Consider the following 16154-nt stretch of genomic DNA (forward strand, 5'->3'; position numbering starts at 1 on the left):
ACTTGTGAGCAATTTTAGAATCTGGCCACAGAACTATAAACAAAGTGCAATCACCATTTTACTTAAGAAATCGTTTATATTTACAAACTAGTTTTTAGTTCAGAGTTTAGAAATTAAGCTTATCTTCATTTTCCTGATAGCTAAAAAAATGTTTCGTTCTTTTAACGAAATACGTTCATGTCTGAGTATCCCATTATTACTGTTTAATGGCTAATTAATGTACTCACGCTGAAGCCAAATAAATAAATAAAAATACCGTTAAAAAAAAACAATAATTACCGAGAGTCTTGCAGCCATTCTTGAAGGGTTTTCTGAGAGCGTGAAACTTGCGTAAGAAGAATAAGTATTAATCTTCACACATGAATGATCGCCGGTAACTATTTGCTTCCCGTCATAGAATTTGTGTGCTTGCTGAACTACAGCAAGCAATAATACTATAATGACATTTCTGCTTGGCGAAATAAACGCTGCAGTATTTTACGCCACTATTAACCAGCGATTGTCTTTATGTTCGATAGCGCATCAACCCAATTGGTTAATGCTCAATGCAGTGCACGCCTGCGTAGTTTTTGGAAGCTGTGAAAAAAATGGCTTTTGGGGAGTAGTGTTGTTTGAGTGTTGTGGTAGATTTTTAAAATTATCGAAATAACACGTTCCAAAAAAAAAAAAAAAAGAAAAAATTGTGGACACACTTTAGGATAAAATGAGTAAATATATGTACTCCACTGCGAACTTAACAGACAAGGAGTTAAAGGACCAGGGAAACAGACTTTTCACGTTAAGGAAATACGAGGATGCAGTAAATTGTTACACTAAAGCCATCGTATGTGTTAATTACATACTAGTCATAATTCTGCGTTCTTTTTGTAATAAGTTCTTCCTCTTAACCATAGCTTACCAGCTCATTTTCATAGGAAATCGTATTTGTTGTGTGACTAGAACAATTATTGCTGTGATCACTGTTTTTACTCTTACAAGCTAGGTGTGGACGAGATTCGTTCTTTGCCATCTGAAACTTAATATCGTGAGAAACACGTTGTATGTATTTTTCACCACAATTCATAGACGAGTAAGTTATTTTATTTTGGTGTAGAAGTTGGAGAAGTACACATACAGTAATGTCAGTGTGTTGCACAAAAATAAGTAATATAATTCTAGTTGTAGACTTTCACCTGGAAACAAGAACTTCTTTATCCTGGTAAGGTTTTTTACCCTAACCAGTTGGGGGGGGGGGGGGGAGCTAAAAGTGTATTTAATCATTTTCTATTCATGTCATTGCTTTACTGTCGTATTGACACTCATCCTACGATAAATTTCTGCAAGTGACAGCACATGTGAGATTTTTTCGCCTTTTATTTGAAGTAGATACTACAGTTATTTTCTGGAACTAGTTATGTTGATGAGTACACCAAGTTTGATACGTGGTTTTTGTCTTGTGCAGAATGTTGTTGGGTGAATCCCACAGTATTACCTAAACTCAGCTGCTTGATACTGTGATAAACCTCTTTTGAGTATCTGCTTTACATGTCATGACTATGTTGAAATTTCTAACCTCTTTAGTTCAATAATTTAAGGAAGTTTCTTGCGTCAGTTTCAATAGTATATGAAGTTATTTTTGTTCTGTTGTGATTTGTTTTCAATTACGGATGCTTTCTCAGTATAACATGTTTTTTTTTAATAGGTTGCCGCTGATTGTTGCACAACATGGTCATCCTACATTATGCATTTATGGGATCAAACTTGCCTCGTGTTGCTTGTTTTTGGTAGTTAAAAGTCTCTAAGTGCCATCTGTTTGCTGTGGCAGTATTTACTTCTATGCCTACCTGAATTTATGGGAATTGTGTTATTGGTATTCAAGATATAATTCTGTGTTTCAGGGAAATGTTAAATGTGTTCCGCCGTGAGATATCTTGAGTTAACTTTGTTTAATGTTTTCATATATCTCATTAACTGCACAGAAGATTCTGCAGACCTGCACATAAAGCTCTAGAGGTGGAGTAACATGCAATAAGAACTCATTTCTCAGCAATGCATATTACTTTGCTGTTGCAGAGGCATTATCAGTGACCATTAGCTTGCTGAGATTGGAAAACTTAAGAAAGTTGTGCAGGTTGTATCACTAGGTGTTTGTCATATTCTCATGCATCACACATTTTCCACGTCATAATAATGACATGATAGATATTATTAATATTTTTAAATGTTTTGTTACAGTCCGATACAGTTTATGATGACTAGTCCTGTCACGTGACTGTTTAACTCTTAAGTACTATGGACGTTGACAGGAACTCGGTTACAATGGAGGGGTGTCTCAGACCATCTTTTTATTTTTTACATATAAAACCAGTGTTTTGCTGAATACATATTTTTGTGTCTTCTTGTTATTCATTACACTTCTTATAAGTAGATTTTGTGGGAATCTGGATGTTTTTCAACAACGCAGAATTTTAAACATTTAGACAAATAAAACAGCAGAATTTACACTTTTATTTTAATATGCGTGTCACGAAAATAACAGTAGATAGTTGGCTCTGTACTCACTCACTGATTATCACCAGAGAGATATTACAGAGTTGCAAAATAAGTAGTTGGAAAAACACGCTTCATTTATGAGAAATTGGAATCAAAATCAGCTTTGAGTTTACAGCTCATCGTTTCAAAGTAGAGTGATTATTGCATTCCATAATTCAATAAAGGGAAAAATTTTGCCACATTTTACTTATAAAAGAACAAGTAAAAACTAATTACATAGTCATATGAGTACCTGAATCATATTTCAGTGAGTTCCAACTTGCATGCACTTCATACAGACCTTACTAGAACACTCTAAACAGATTGGAATGCCACACTGTTGGCAGGAAATGAGGAGAACAATAGGCGCGCACGTTCCAAACTGTTCTTACTGTGTCTGTGGCTCATCTTGTATACGAAGTACTCTCATGATGTCACTCAACTATGGAGGCAAATGTCCTATAGAAAGCATACACTTCATATGAGGCTTAGCAAGATCTTTTGCTAGAGTCTTCATGAAGATCAATCTCATTACATCTGCCTTTGGATAAGATTGAGGAACCACATAAGAATTCAACTTCTTGGTCACACAAGAAACCAGTGTCATGTCTTCTGTAAAAACATAAACAGTTGTCTTTATATCTCATTTCTTATTAAGTAGAAACTGCTGTGATAAATCATTTTTATTTCTCTCCAGTCTGCCGACAAATGAGACTGTTTTCAAAAGTACATTGACTAGTTCTACTGATGTGTACCAGTAGTCACCTGTAATATTTCTCCAGGCCTTTTCAATAGGCTTCAACAATAACAGGACAGTGCGTGTGGGAACAATGTGACCCTTATAATTTCAAAGGGTACGAACATTAGCCATTTTTGCCAGTTTGTTTGGCATATACATTCTAAACCCACACCTTCCATAGAAAGGTACAAGTATTTCATTGACACACACTGTTGCACTTAAAATGTAGCAAAGTTGATGGTTTTTGATGAAATGCAGAAAAATTTGTTAAATTGCTGCTGACTTGTCTACTCTTTCCTTCCTGTTGATCATATGGATTGTCAAATTGGAATGCAGTTAATAAAAACAGAAATCTTTCTTTACTGGCAGTGGATCTGGAAACACCTCTGCCTGTCCCATTGGATGCAGGTGAGCTGTAAAGTGATTCATTTCCCGATTTGAAAATAGCTGAATACACCAGTAGAACTTAGTGACTTCAACATCTTGTAGATAACATAGCGATCATTTGTGTACGGTATTCTGATCTTAAATATTTTCGGGTTCGTCCATAGAATGATTTCATCTAACATATCTTAGGTAAAGAACAGTTTCCATACCTCCAAAAGGACAGGGTTTTCTTTGAGTCTTTTCACCATCTGTACAGTCCAGGAAGCTGCAAGACAATATTGTGTTGTCATGCTCTTATGTTAGCTGGTAGCTGTTTTTTTTTTCTCCAGTGGAAACATCTGTTCTTAGTGAAGAAGTAATCGTCTACATCATCATCAGCTGTCATCTTCACCACTTTCTGTTTCCTGTTCTGAATTAGTGTCGTAATCACTAAAGATCTTGAAATTAGAGTCATTATCACTCTTATCAAAGTCTTTGTCTTAGGATTCACTGAGATGTTTAGGAAGAGCCACATCTGTCTTACGTAAAACACGTTCCGTAGAAGGTCCAGTCTTTCCTGCACGGAGAAATGGTGGCATTCAACAGGACAATGACACCCAAACATCATGATATGGCTGTGAGACCTCTCAAGACCCATAAATAAGAAACAAAGAGCAGCAACAATGCAAGAGTTCTGGCACATTAGCTTGTCAGCCAATGGGAAGGTAAACAGAAGTTTCCATTTCATTTTGCAGTTGGACAACAAGTTAAATGGAGTAAAGCCATAAATTGGTTGAATTAACTAAAATATTTTAATACCAGTTCTCCAAATCATAACCAGACTGTCACTTTCTAACATAACATTGACCTCGGTCTGAGGTGTAGATCAATATTTCACTGCGTCTATGGTTTCAGTTCACACGTTCGCTTTCCCAACACGCAACCAAACTGCCACCTTACAACCTAACTTAGACTTGTCAAGGAAAGCGTCCAATTCCACCCATCTACACGACCCATGACATAAGTTTATTGTGTGTGACATTCTTGTGACACAGTGCTCTTGAGTTGGGTCAGCTTTGTAGATGGTGTTTTTTAGTATATAGGGCTCCCCTTGTGGAGTATATGTTAATGTTTGAAGATGTTTGTGTTATGTGTGGTATTCAGTAATGCGGCATTGTGTAGTCATTCGGTGAAGTTGTTGTTGGAAGTGTGTGCTGTATCGTCGGTGAGTTATGTTGATTTATTGTTTCGGGTATTTATTGGTTTGTGTTTGTGGTGTGTATGATTAGATTTATGTGTTTTTTGTGGATTGAACTGTAGTAGTGTTGGCAGAAAAAATTATTAATTATTCACTCCATGTTGCCCTGGGCATTGGTATGATGGGAACAATAAGTTTTTTGCAGGGGTTCAGCTTAATTCGTGCCTATGTGGTGTGTTCTGTGTACTGAGTGTGCAAAGTTTACTAGAGTCCCAGTTTCTTGGACCATGGACCTCTGTATGTGGCCGTGCAACCATGACAATATTTGGTGATCTGTCCAGTGAGGGACGTGCTTTGAGATATCTTAGCATAGCCGTCAGGGAGATTGTCTTACTTACATACTACTATTGTTGTCGTTCATTTGTATGTCTTCGAGGAGTTATTTTGTTGTTTTCTTTGGACTGTGCTTTTTCTTTCTTTCTTTTTTTTAAAAATATGTGTGAATGGTTGCAGTTTTTGTTCGTTCCATTTCTTTGTGGATGTTGGGTTTAGGAGTGGTATTGGGTGGGTTCGAGTTGGTGAAAGGGGAAGGGACGAGGTTGGGGTCGTTTGGATGATTTTGCTTTGTTTTTATTGTGTGTGTGTTTGGGGGGGGGGGGGGTTGTCATGGCCAACTTAATTGTTTTGTTGGTGGATTTGGCTGTTTGCAAATGTTTTGTTTTATTTGATTTTTAATGGGTTATTTATGGTTTTAGGTTTATGGTTTAGGGCACTGGTTTTGGGTTTTTGATTTGTTTGCGGTGTTTTGGTATCGTTGACTTCATTTGAGTTATATAGGTGAAGAAAATTTTGCAACACCATGTTTTGGAGTTGTGTGTGTTGATTTTTTTGTATCGAGGGATTGTTAGAGCTGTGTAGGTCAAATGAAATGTAAGTTTCGTTTCTAGTGATATCTACATCTACATCTACATCCATACTCCGCAAGACACCTGACAGTGTGTGGCGGAGGGTACCTTGAGTACCTCCATCAGTTCTCCCTTCTATTCCAGTCTCTTATTGTTGGCGGAAAGAAAGGTTGTCAGTATGCCTCTGTGTAGGCTCTAATCTCTCTGATTTTATCCTCATGGTCTCTTCGTGAGATATACGTAGGATGCTTGACTCCTCAGTGAAGGTATGTTCTCGAAACTTCAACTAAAGCCCGTACCGAGCTACTGAGCGTCTCTCTTGCAGAGTCTTCCACTGGAGTTTATCTATCATCTCCGTAACGCTTTCGCGATTACTAAATGATCCTGTAACGAAGTGCGCTGCTCTCCTTTGGATCTTCTCTATCTCTTCTATCAACCCTATCTGGTACGGATCCCACACAGCAGTGGACGAACAAGCATACTGTAACCTACTTCCTTTGTTTTCGGATTGCATTTCCTTAGGATTCTTCCAATGAATCTCACTCTGGCATCTGCTTTACCGACGATCAACTTTATATGATCATTCCATTTTAAATCACTCCTAATGTGTACTCCCAGATAATTTATGGAATTAACTACTTCCAGTTGCTGACCTGCTAGATTGTAGCTAAATGATAAGGGAACTTTCTTTCTATGTATTCACAGCACATTACACTTGTCTACATTGAGATTCAATTGCCATTCCGTGCACCATGCGTCAATTCGCTGCAGATCCTCCTGCATTTCAGTACAATTTTCCATTGTTACAACCTCTCGATATACCACAGCATCATCCACAAAAAGCCTCAGCGAATTTCCGATGTCATCCACAAGGTCATTTATGTATATTGTGAATAGCAACGGTCCTACGACACTTCCATGCGGCACACCAGAAATCACTCTTACTTCGGAAGACTTCTCTCCATTGAGAATGACATGCTGCGTTCTGTTATCTAGGAACTCTTCAATCCAATCACACAATTGGTCTGATAGTCCGTATGCTCTTACTTTGTTCATTAAACGACTGTGGGAAACTGTATTGAACGCCTTGCGGAAGTCAAGAAACACGGCATCTACCTGGGAACTCGTGTCTATGGCCCTCTAAAGAATCTCATGAACGAATAGCGCGAGCTGGGTTTCACACGATTGTCTTTTTCGAAACCCATGCTGATTCCTACAGAGTAGTTTTCTAGTCTCCAGAAAAGTCATTATACTCGAACATAATACGTATTCCAAAATTCTGCAACTGATCGACGTTCGAGATATAGGTCTATAGTTCTGCACATCTGTTCGACGTCCCTTCTTGAAAACGGGGATGACCTGTGCCCTTTTCCAATCCTTTGGAAGGCTACGCTCTTCTAGATACGTACGGTACACCGCTGCAAGAAGGGGGGCAAGTTCCTTCGCGTACTCTGTGTAAAATAGAACTGGTATCCCATCAGGTCCAGCGTATGTTGAGAATTTTTTTGTTAGATTTTGTCGATAATATTTGTTTCGGGGTGGTGCTGTTTCCTGTATAGTGTATTTAGGGTGTCCCCGTCCTAAACCCCATACTGATTGCAGTTGTCCCATTAGTTTCATTTTATTGCTGGAGTGAAATATTCTTGTGTCGTTCCATAAAAACACGGGAGAACTGCCGGATATCAGTAACGTCCTGCCACGATATTTCGGTGCAGAGTCTTCTGGCCATCTTCAGGTGAATGCCACTGTAGTAGTACTGGCGAGTACGTGCTGAGCTCTGCTATTTAAAGCCATACTGAGGTGACATTGAACATGCGCTGCTCAGTGTGCGCGTTCATAACAACTCCGTGTGCTGCGCCTCGCGCCTTCCATGGTGAAAACTTGGCGTATCGATATCAGGTCGATTTTCATCTTTATGCAGATAACTACGTCAACTACGAAGTTTCTCTCTAACAGGATTCCAAGCAGAGTTTAGCTATAACCGCTATCTCGATTGATGAGAGTCTCGTTGTCAGACAGTCTTATTTCCACAGATTCATTGATAATCGAGCTACAAAAGTTTGATGTATGGGACAAAATTTTTGTGTCGTCGTAATTCATGGAATGGTCTGTGGAAATACAATGTTCGGCCTTTGCGGACTTGGTGGATTGGAGAAGGCGAGTATGCCATTGGTGTTCCACAATGCATTCCTGCACAGCTCGTGTTGTTTGCCCTATATATGATTTGCCACATTTACACGGAATTTTGTAAACACCTGATTTATGCAGACCCAGGTCGTCTTTAACGGATCCCACCAGTGATGAAATTTTGGAAGGAGGGTGAAAGATGACTCTCACTTGATACTTTCTCAATATTCTGCCTATCTGTGAAGAAATACTCCCAATAAATGGTAGATAAGCAGTCGACCTGAAGGCCTCTTCCTTTTCCTTGTTCCATCGTTTGTAGGTCTGCATCACTCTGTTCACTTGCCTAGTTGAAAAGCCATTCTTCAGAAATACTTTTTGCAGGTGTTCCAGTTCCGCTTGAAGACTGTAGGCGTCAGAGATGGTATGGGCACGGTGGATCAAGGTTTTGAGAATGCCCATTGTTTGTGCTGGATGGTGGCAACTAGTAGCTTGTAGATACAGGTCTGTATGAGTGGGCTTTCTGTACACGGAGTGACCAAGTGTGCCATCACTCTTACGTCGCACCAAGATGTCTAAAAATGGCTGACAACCATCTTTCTCTATCTCCATGGTAAACTTTATGTTTTCATGTATGGAGTTCATGTGACGTAAAAATTCTTGGAGACAGTCCAGACCATGAGGCATCACTATGGAAGTGTTGGCAACGTATCGCCAAAATACTATCGGTTTAAAAGTGGCAGAGTCGAGTGCTCTCTGCTCAAAATCTTCCATAAAAAGATTGGCCACCAGGGGAGACAAAGGACTCCCCATGGCGACACCATCAGATTGTTTGTAAAATTCATTATTAAATATAAAATATGTAGAGGAGAGAGTGTGCTCAAACAATTCTGTAATGTCTGCACCCAACATATTGCCAATGAGGTGTAGTGAGTCCACAAAAGGCACCTTTGTGAAAAGTGAAACCACATCAAGACTGACCAATAAGTCGTTACTTTCCAGTTGTAGTGACTGAAGTCGGCTGATAAAATCACTAGAGTTCTTTATGTAATGTGGACATTGCCTATCATTGGTTTGAGCAAAGATGCCAAGAATTTTGCTTGGTCGTAGGTGGCTGCTCCATTGTTACTCTCAATTGGACGTAATGGCAAATTTTCCTTGTGGATCTTAGGCAGTCCATATAGTCTAGGTGGAACTGAACTGTTTGGTTTCAGTCTCTTGATGACCTCTTTCTGTAGAGAACTATTTGATAAAAGTTCTGCTGTTTTTCGCACCACTCGGCTCGTGGGATCCTTATCGATTTTGCTATACGTTGAGTCACATAATAAAACATTGACCTTATTAGTATAGTCATCCCTTGGTATGAGGACAGTAGCATTTCCTTTGTCAGATTTTAAGACTACTGTATCCACATCTGCTCGAAAGTTACAGAGGGCTATCCTCTCCTTGGGGAGATGTTACTCTTCATTGGTGCACCTCTGGTCAACACACGGCAAGACTCTCAACGAACTTCCTCCGCTTCATCTGTATCAAGACGGCGTACAGCTTCTTTGATGGCACTGATGAAATCCACTAGTGGCGGTGACACAGGTGTGGGAGCAAAATTCAGTCCTTTTGCTAGCAGAGACACAGTCGCATCATCTAAAAGTTTTCTCCGTCAAATTAACAACAGATCGTAGAGTTGAAATTTCCTGCTGCATCTGTGTAGAAAGTCTGTCAATCTTGGCAGTTTGCCTCGTCACAGCTTTATTATGGCTCCAGTTTGCTTTAGCCCATGTCACACCATCCAGCTAGCATCTTTCGCTCTCCTTCCAAAATTTCACTAGTGGTGGGATCCGTTAAAGACGACCTGGGCCTGCATAAATTAGGTGTTTACAAAATTCCATGTGAATGCGGAAAATCATATATAGGGCAAACAACACGAACTGTTCAGGAACGCATTGTGGAACGCCAATGGCATACTCGCCTTCTCCAATCCACAAAGTCCGCAATCGCTGAACATTGTATTTCCACAGACCATTCCATGCATTACGACGACACAAAAATTTTGTCCCATACATCAAACTTTTGTAGCTCGATTATCAATGAATCTGTGGAAATAAGATTGTCTGACAACGAGACTCTCATCAATCGAGATAGCGGTTATCATCTAAACTCTGCTTGGAATCCTGTTAGAGAGAAACTTCGTAGTTGACGTAGTTATCTGCATAAAGATGAAAATCGACCTGATATCGATACGCCAAGTTTTCACCATGGAAGGCGCGAGGCGCAGCACACGGAGTTGTTATGAACGCGCACACTGAGCAGCGCATGTTCAATGTCACCTCAGTATGGCTTTAAATAGCAGAGCTCAGCACGTACTCGCCAGTACTACTACAGTGGCATTCACCTGAAGATGGCCAGAAGACTCTGCGCCGAAATATCGTGGCAGGGCGTTACTGATATCCGGCAGTCCTCCCATGTTTTTATGGAACAATCAGTACGCCGGGAAAGCTTTAAACATCACATTCTTGTGTTGTTTCTATTTTTGTTCGCATGTGTATATCGTGATTTTATGATCACCATGCGGTGTATGCTGGAAGGAAGGGTGTCTGCCATCTTGACATAATTTCTCAAAGCAGACAGGTGGAATCAGACGTTCCTGTAATGCCATTTAGACTTAGGGCTGCACAATGGACCAGCCTGTTATCATGATGCATGCTTCAATAAGATATATTGTCAGTGTTCTTTGCTCTTTCTGTTTGCATACGTATGATGTCACATGTCACACAATCATTGTATTGTGGGATGAAGTAGAGATATGCTAGCAGTAGGTTCAGTTGACCCATTTGGTCAATTGAACCTACTGAATCTAGATTGACATAATACTGTTGTGGCGCTTGCTTGTTTTACTGTTAGGATATGGTTTTTCCAGGTTAGATTTGAAACCTCTATTAATATAAGTTGAATATCTGGGATATCCTGATTTAAAAGATCTATCATCCATATCTGACTTGTTCAATATAGAGCCTAAAAAATTCAAAGAACGTGTTCCAACTTGTACGACTGCCTTATGTATTCCCTGGCTGTTTGTTTTAAAACTTATAATTAAAAATCTGAGCAGTTCTTGTTTGAGTTCCTGTTTACAGAGGTCGTGGCCGCGTCTTGGTGGAAGTCAGCAAAATAGGTGTTGTGGTCTGTTGCAGAACTGTGCTTTCAAATTCTGAATTTCTTCTCTTTTTTATTCATTGCTACTTAACCAGCCTGTTTTGTAAGTTTTAATAATGTTGTGATTTTTATGTGGCTGTTTCTGGAATCCATTTAATTTGTTATGAAATTGTAGGAGCAAGAGGAATGTTCACTACTAGTTGCCGGCTTTGGCCAGTGGCGTTAATGTTATGGTTATTGTCACATCACCTTTTGGTGCATGTATTCATACGTTTGTTGTTAATTTTCAAAGCCAGTGAATTTGGAAAAAAAAGAATGATCCCTGTGACATACTGATCTGTAGCTTGACCTGACATTGTAGGTTCGATTGGAAGCTGACATTCTGTTGTAAGTTGGCGAAGCCAATGAGTGGGATACTATAAAAGCCTGGTAGTTGTGACAGCTGGTCTGTATGGTCTGTACCTTAGCCCACCTAAAAAAAAAAAAAAGTAACGTCATTTTATAGTCGCCATATTGTTTATGGTGTTTGTGGCATGTTTCCTATGTAACTGGTCAAAGCTTATGACTTGAATTGCTTCATTGGAAGTGTTCGGTTCCATCCTTCCGCTTTGGTCCATGATGTAATGGTGTTGTGTGTGACGTCACTAAGGTTTGGTGTTTTTGAGTTGGTTCGTGTGTCTAGTTGTCATGTTGTTGTATTTCATGGTGCCATCTATCGAATGTGATGTGTTGAGTTTAAATTATGCTATTGTGTTCATTTGAGTATTGGTTATAACTGTGGTAATGTGGATTTATTTGAGTCTGGTTAGTCAGTGCTGTAACATGGGTTTTGAAGTGTTTGCTTTGTTTTCAGTGAGTTGTTACGTTTTTTTTTCCTTTTTTTATGTGTTGGTGAAACATGAAAAAAATTCTGACTGGAGGCTGACTTCCTGCATACTGAACGCCGTCATGTCCAGCACTGCAAATTACGGATAAAGCTAGATTAACAGCCTCTCATTGCTTGCCTTTATATTGAAAACTAACTGTCTGTCTTCTGTGCGAATTACATTAAACTTTTGATAACACACACTATTATGTCCTCTGCTTTTCTGAACCATGAAATTTTTTTGTCCACCTCATGCCTTGCATGTCCTTGTAATGATATAATGTTATATTGGTGTCTTTGTATCTCACTGTTCTCCATTAACCTCGTTGCAAAGGTCGCCTAATGTTAGGCTATTTGTGCACAACTCATGGTTGCTTGATGGCAGTGGCTGCTTCACATCCTGGGGCATCTGGTCTCCTCTACCAGATACGAGTTATCCTTGTCCCCCACTCAATGCAACTGTTGTCCCTTCCTATATCCTATCACTGCCTCCCAATCCATGTTGCCATGCCACATTCATCGTGTACTGCTTCCCTCTGGCTCCAACACCCTCCCGCATTCCTAATCGGCAAACCAGCTGCCTCGCACTGAGCTGCCAGCTACCCAACCCCAACCTCAACCCCTCTTCCTGCCTTCTACCTCTCACTTCCTCTACCCACTCCATCAGAAACACCCTCACCCCATTCTAGTCCAGCTGCAGAACTGCAAGCCTTACACTGTTTCCAGCCAGCACTATGTAAGAGCACAGGCACGTGTGTGTCTATTTGTATACTAACTGCATTTGTGTATTTCTACTCTTAACTTGAGAAAGGATTCATTCTGAAAGCTAGCAGGTTTTCTTGCTTTTTTGTGTACCTGTCAATGGCTCAATGATTCCCTGCATTTGCATGAATGATGTTCTTTATTCCTAAAGTATTTACAGTCTACCAGAACTTTCCTATTTTCCTATTTATGTAAGTTGGCAAAGACTTAGGACTGGTAATGTTTTCTTTGAAAATAACTATTTATAAATTAAGCTCTCGTGCAGTTACTTTTTTCATTATCTTGTTTTCTTCTTTACCATTTCTGTTGAAACAGTTGTCTGCAGGTACCTTTAATTTCTTCATACCTTGAAGTGTTTTATTCATCTGTGACATTATTTCCAGAATCTCGTTATACTCGTTATGAAATCTTTGATTCCATTTCATCTCTTTTGAACTATAGGCTACTGACTTTTCCAGCTACAGAAGTGTTTGTTTTAAATCATCAGTGAATCATGGGGTTATAGTGGCTCTTTGTAAAGTATGTTGTAGTCTAACTTCCAGCTCTAAATTAGGGTGGTAGCACTGAAACTGGTTGTTGCAGAAACTCACTATTGTTTTAGACTACTGATGTACAGTGTTGGCTGGATAGATTTATAACTTTATGAAGCATGGTTGGGGAGAGGGGGGCGGGGGAGGGGGGGGGGGTCAGGCAGCAGTTGCATAGGTTAGGCATCTGACATAGCAGTACTGCAGCTGGTGAAGAGTGGCAGATGATGATGATGATGATGATGATGATGATGATGATGATGTGGGTATGTTGATTGAGAGGGGCGACAAGACAGACGAAGGAGAGACTATTGGTAAGAGGGTGTGGTGAAAGTGCATTAACAGAGATTGACACCAGGAGGCTTGGATTGAGAAGCAGCCATTGAAATAGAGCATGTTTTGCCACTGGGTGGTCAACTTTGTTCTTGACCGCAGATTTTGCCAGTGATCATTCATTCCAGAGTTGCATATGTAACCCATCCACCTGTCGTACCACCCCCCTTCCCTTCCCCCCCCCCCTCCCCCCTCGCCCCTGCTGCACCTCCTCCTGCTGTCTGCCTCTTTCTGGGTCTACCGCATCTGACACCCTTCCTCTTCCATTTCCCAATCCCACTGCCCTTCCCCTTCCCCCTGCACCTCCCCCTTCTCCCCTGCACTCACGCACCACAACAATCCAATTCGTCTGAACGGCAATCCCGGCATTGCTTGTCCCCACAGCACGGTATGGGTGCACCTGAGTGTGTGTTTCTTCTGAAAGATAGCAAAGCTTTCATTCGCTTTTGTGTGTGCCTGTTGACGACTCTGCATTTATGCTGTTTGGTCAGTGATCTGCTTTACTCCTAAAATATTTACATTATATGACAACTTCCCATGCTATATTAACACTGACAGAATTCAGAGATGTGTCCAGTGGAGAGACTCTTGTGGTTGCTCTGGGACCTCCCCCCCCCCCCCCCCTGTGGGTCCGGGGGTAAGTATGGGCCTGAGATATTCCTTCCTGTCGTCAGAGGCGACTGAAAGGAGTTTCTCATTTTTCGGCCGTTATGTGATGGTCTCCTGTAGGGTTTGACCTCCATTCTTCAAAATTTTCCCGAAGAGTGAGCCAATTGGGGAAGGGCACCTTACATGGTCCATTGTGTCCATTGTGCATTGAGATCTTTAGCCCACTTTCTCGTCATTGCATTTCAGTCCCACTCATTCTCCATCTCTTGGGCAGGGACACCTTCCTGGGTGCATTTTCCACCATGCACTATGCAGTGTCACATTTTGCGTCGACAATGACCGTGGACTTCTTTGCGCCTGATATCCAGCACGGTAGCCAGTCTGTTGTGGTGTGGTCGCCATGTACCCTGTTGGTTGTAGCCTCCTGACCACACAGGGACTGCTCTGCTGATGCCTGCCCCGTTAGTTCCTCATGTATGCCAAGGGGTAGTGGCATTGGAACTCCCGGCAATGGCCATCCTGCCAGGTGGCCTTTGCTGCGGCTGGGTGGCACCCGGGGGGAGGGCCCCTGGTCGGAGAGGGTGGCATCAGGGCAGATGACACGCGATGAAGCGTAGTTCGTCATCTTGCTGGTGGTCAAACACCAGCAGTCTCTAAGTGTTCACGAGCTCAAGTCAACGCACAGAAGTACAACCCTAAATCATTCCCCTCCCTGGCTGGAGGAACGCCGGCTAAGGATTGCAGCGAACCTTATTCACCCCGGTACCTCGTATGTACGAGAACTGAATGGGCTCCTTTATTTCGATGAAGCCACAGTTTTTTTAGACCATTTAGAGGACAAGTTTGGGGAGGTGGAGGGCTTCTCCGAAATGAGATCTGGGTCAGTCTTGATCAAAACAGCATCCTCTGCCCTGTCACGGACGTTACTCTCTTGTGACAGGCTGTGGGATGTTTCTGTAACCATCACGCCCCATAAGACATTAAATATGGTCCAGGGTATTATATTCCACAGGGACCTTCCTTTGCAGTCCGACAATGAGCTGCGCGGCAATTTAGAGCAGCGAGGTGTACATTTCGTCCGGCATGTCCACCAGGATCCAAGGGATAATCAGGTTGCCACCAGTGCTTTCATCTTCGCCGTTGAGGGTGATATATTGCCCGAGAAGGTAAAGATGATGGTCTACCGCTGTGATGTAAAGCCCTATATCCCTCCCCCTGTGCAGTGCTTTAAGTTCTGGAAGTTCGGCCATATGTCTTCCCGTTGTACTTCCAGCATCACATGCTGAGATTGCGGACACCCATCACATCCCAATACTCCATGTGCACCACCTCCCATCTGTGTCAACTGCGGAGAGCACCATTCGCCTTGCTTGCCAGACTGCAGGATTCTCCAGAAAGAGAGGAAAATCATGCAGTACAAGGCCCTGGACGACTGTCCTACTCTTGAGGCTAAGAGAAAATTTGAATGCCTGCATCCTGTGCGCATGACATCGTCTTACGCCGCCGCTACAACTGTTCTGGCACCATCAGCACCGCCAAACCAAGTCACCTCTCAGAGCCGGAAGACTACAACTGCCCCCTTGATGGTGGGGGCATTTCCCTCCCTGTTGCTCCTGCACCTGCACCACCTGCTTTGGGAGCAACTCCCCCCCCCCCCTACCCCCAACCCCATCAGGGACGTCCATTCCCACTTCTAAGGCCGCAGAACCGTAAGTCTTCTTCAGCTTCTCTTGCTATGAAGGGGTCCCTTGGGTCACTCCCTTCCCAGGTTTTTGCTAGTGGGAAAGACGACACCCACCAGTGGCTGAAGAGCCCTAAAGCAGCTGGTCGTAGGGCTTCACACTCATCCTCAGTAACAGAGACTGAGTCAGTGAAGTCCTCCCAGCCAGGGAAACCCAAGGAGCAGTGAGAGAATTCCAAAAAGAAAACACCTAAGACAAAGGAAATTGCGGTGGCACCCACACTACCGCTACCTACAAGCTCCGTGTCTGAGGATGGGGTGGTGATTTTAGCGTCTGCTGAGGACCTAGATCTCGCCAGACCCTCATACACAGTGGATATAGACTGC

General features: G+C 41.9%; 1 protein-coding gene across 3 annotated transcripts in view; it reads left to right on the top strand.

Annotated features, from left to right (window-relative positions):
• The first annotated feature begins 537 nt into the window (after positions 1-537).
• The window catches only part of LOC126237516 (E3 ubiquitin-protein ligase CHIP), a 143774-nt gene continuing 128157 nt past the window's right edge, over positions 538-16154 (top strand). For 2 of the 3 annotated variants that reach the window (XM_049947684.1, XM_049947685.1), the window contains exon 1: positions 538-823. In XM_049947684.1, coding sequence (XP_049803641.1) covers positions 704-823 — 120 coding nt within the window. In that variant the 5' untranslated portion in view covers positions 538-703. Of the gene's footprint in view, positions 824-4212; positions 4342-16154 lie in introns of those variants that run through there. The other variant, XM_049947686.1, reaches the window with a different exon arrangement.

Source organism: Schistocerca nitens, chromosome 2, assembly GCF_023898315.1.
Source record: "Schistocerca nitens isolate TAMUIC-IGC-003100 chromosome 2, iqSchNite1.1, whole genome shotgun sequence".
NCBI lineage: Eukaryota > Metazoa > Arthropoda > Insecta > Orthoptera > Acrididae > Schistocerca > Schistocerca nitens.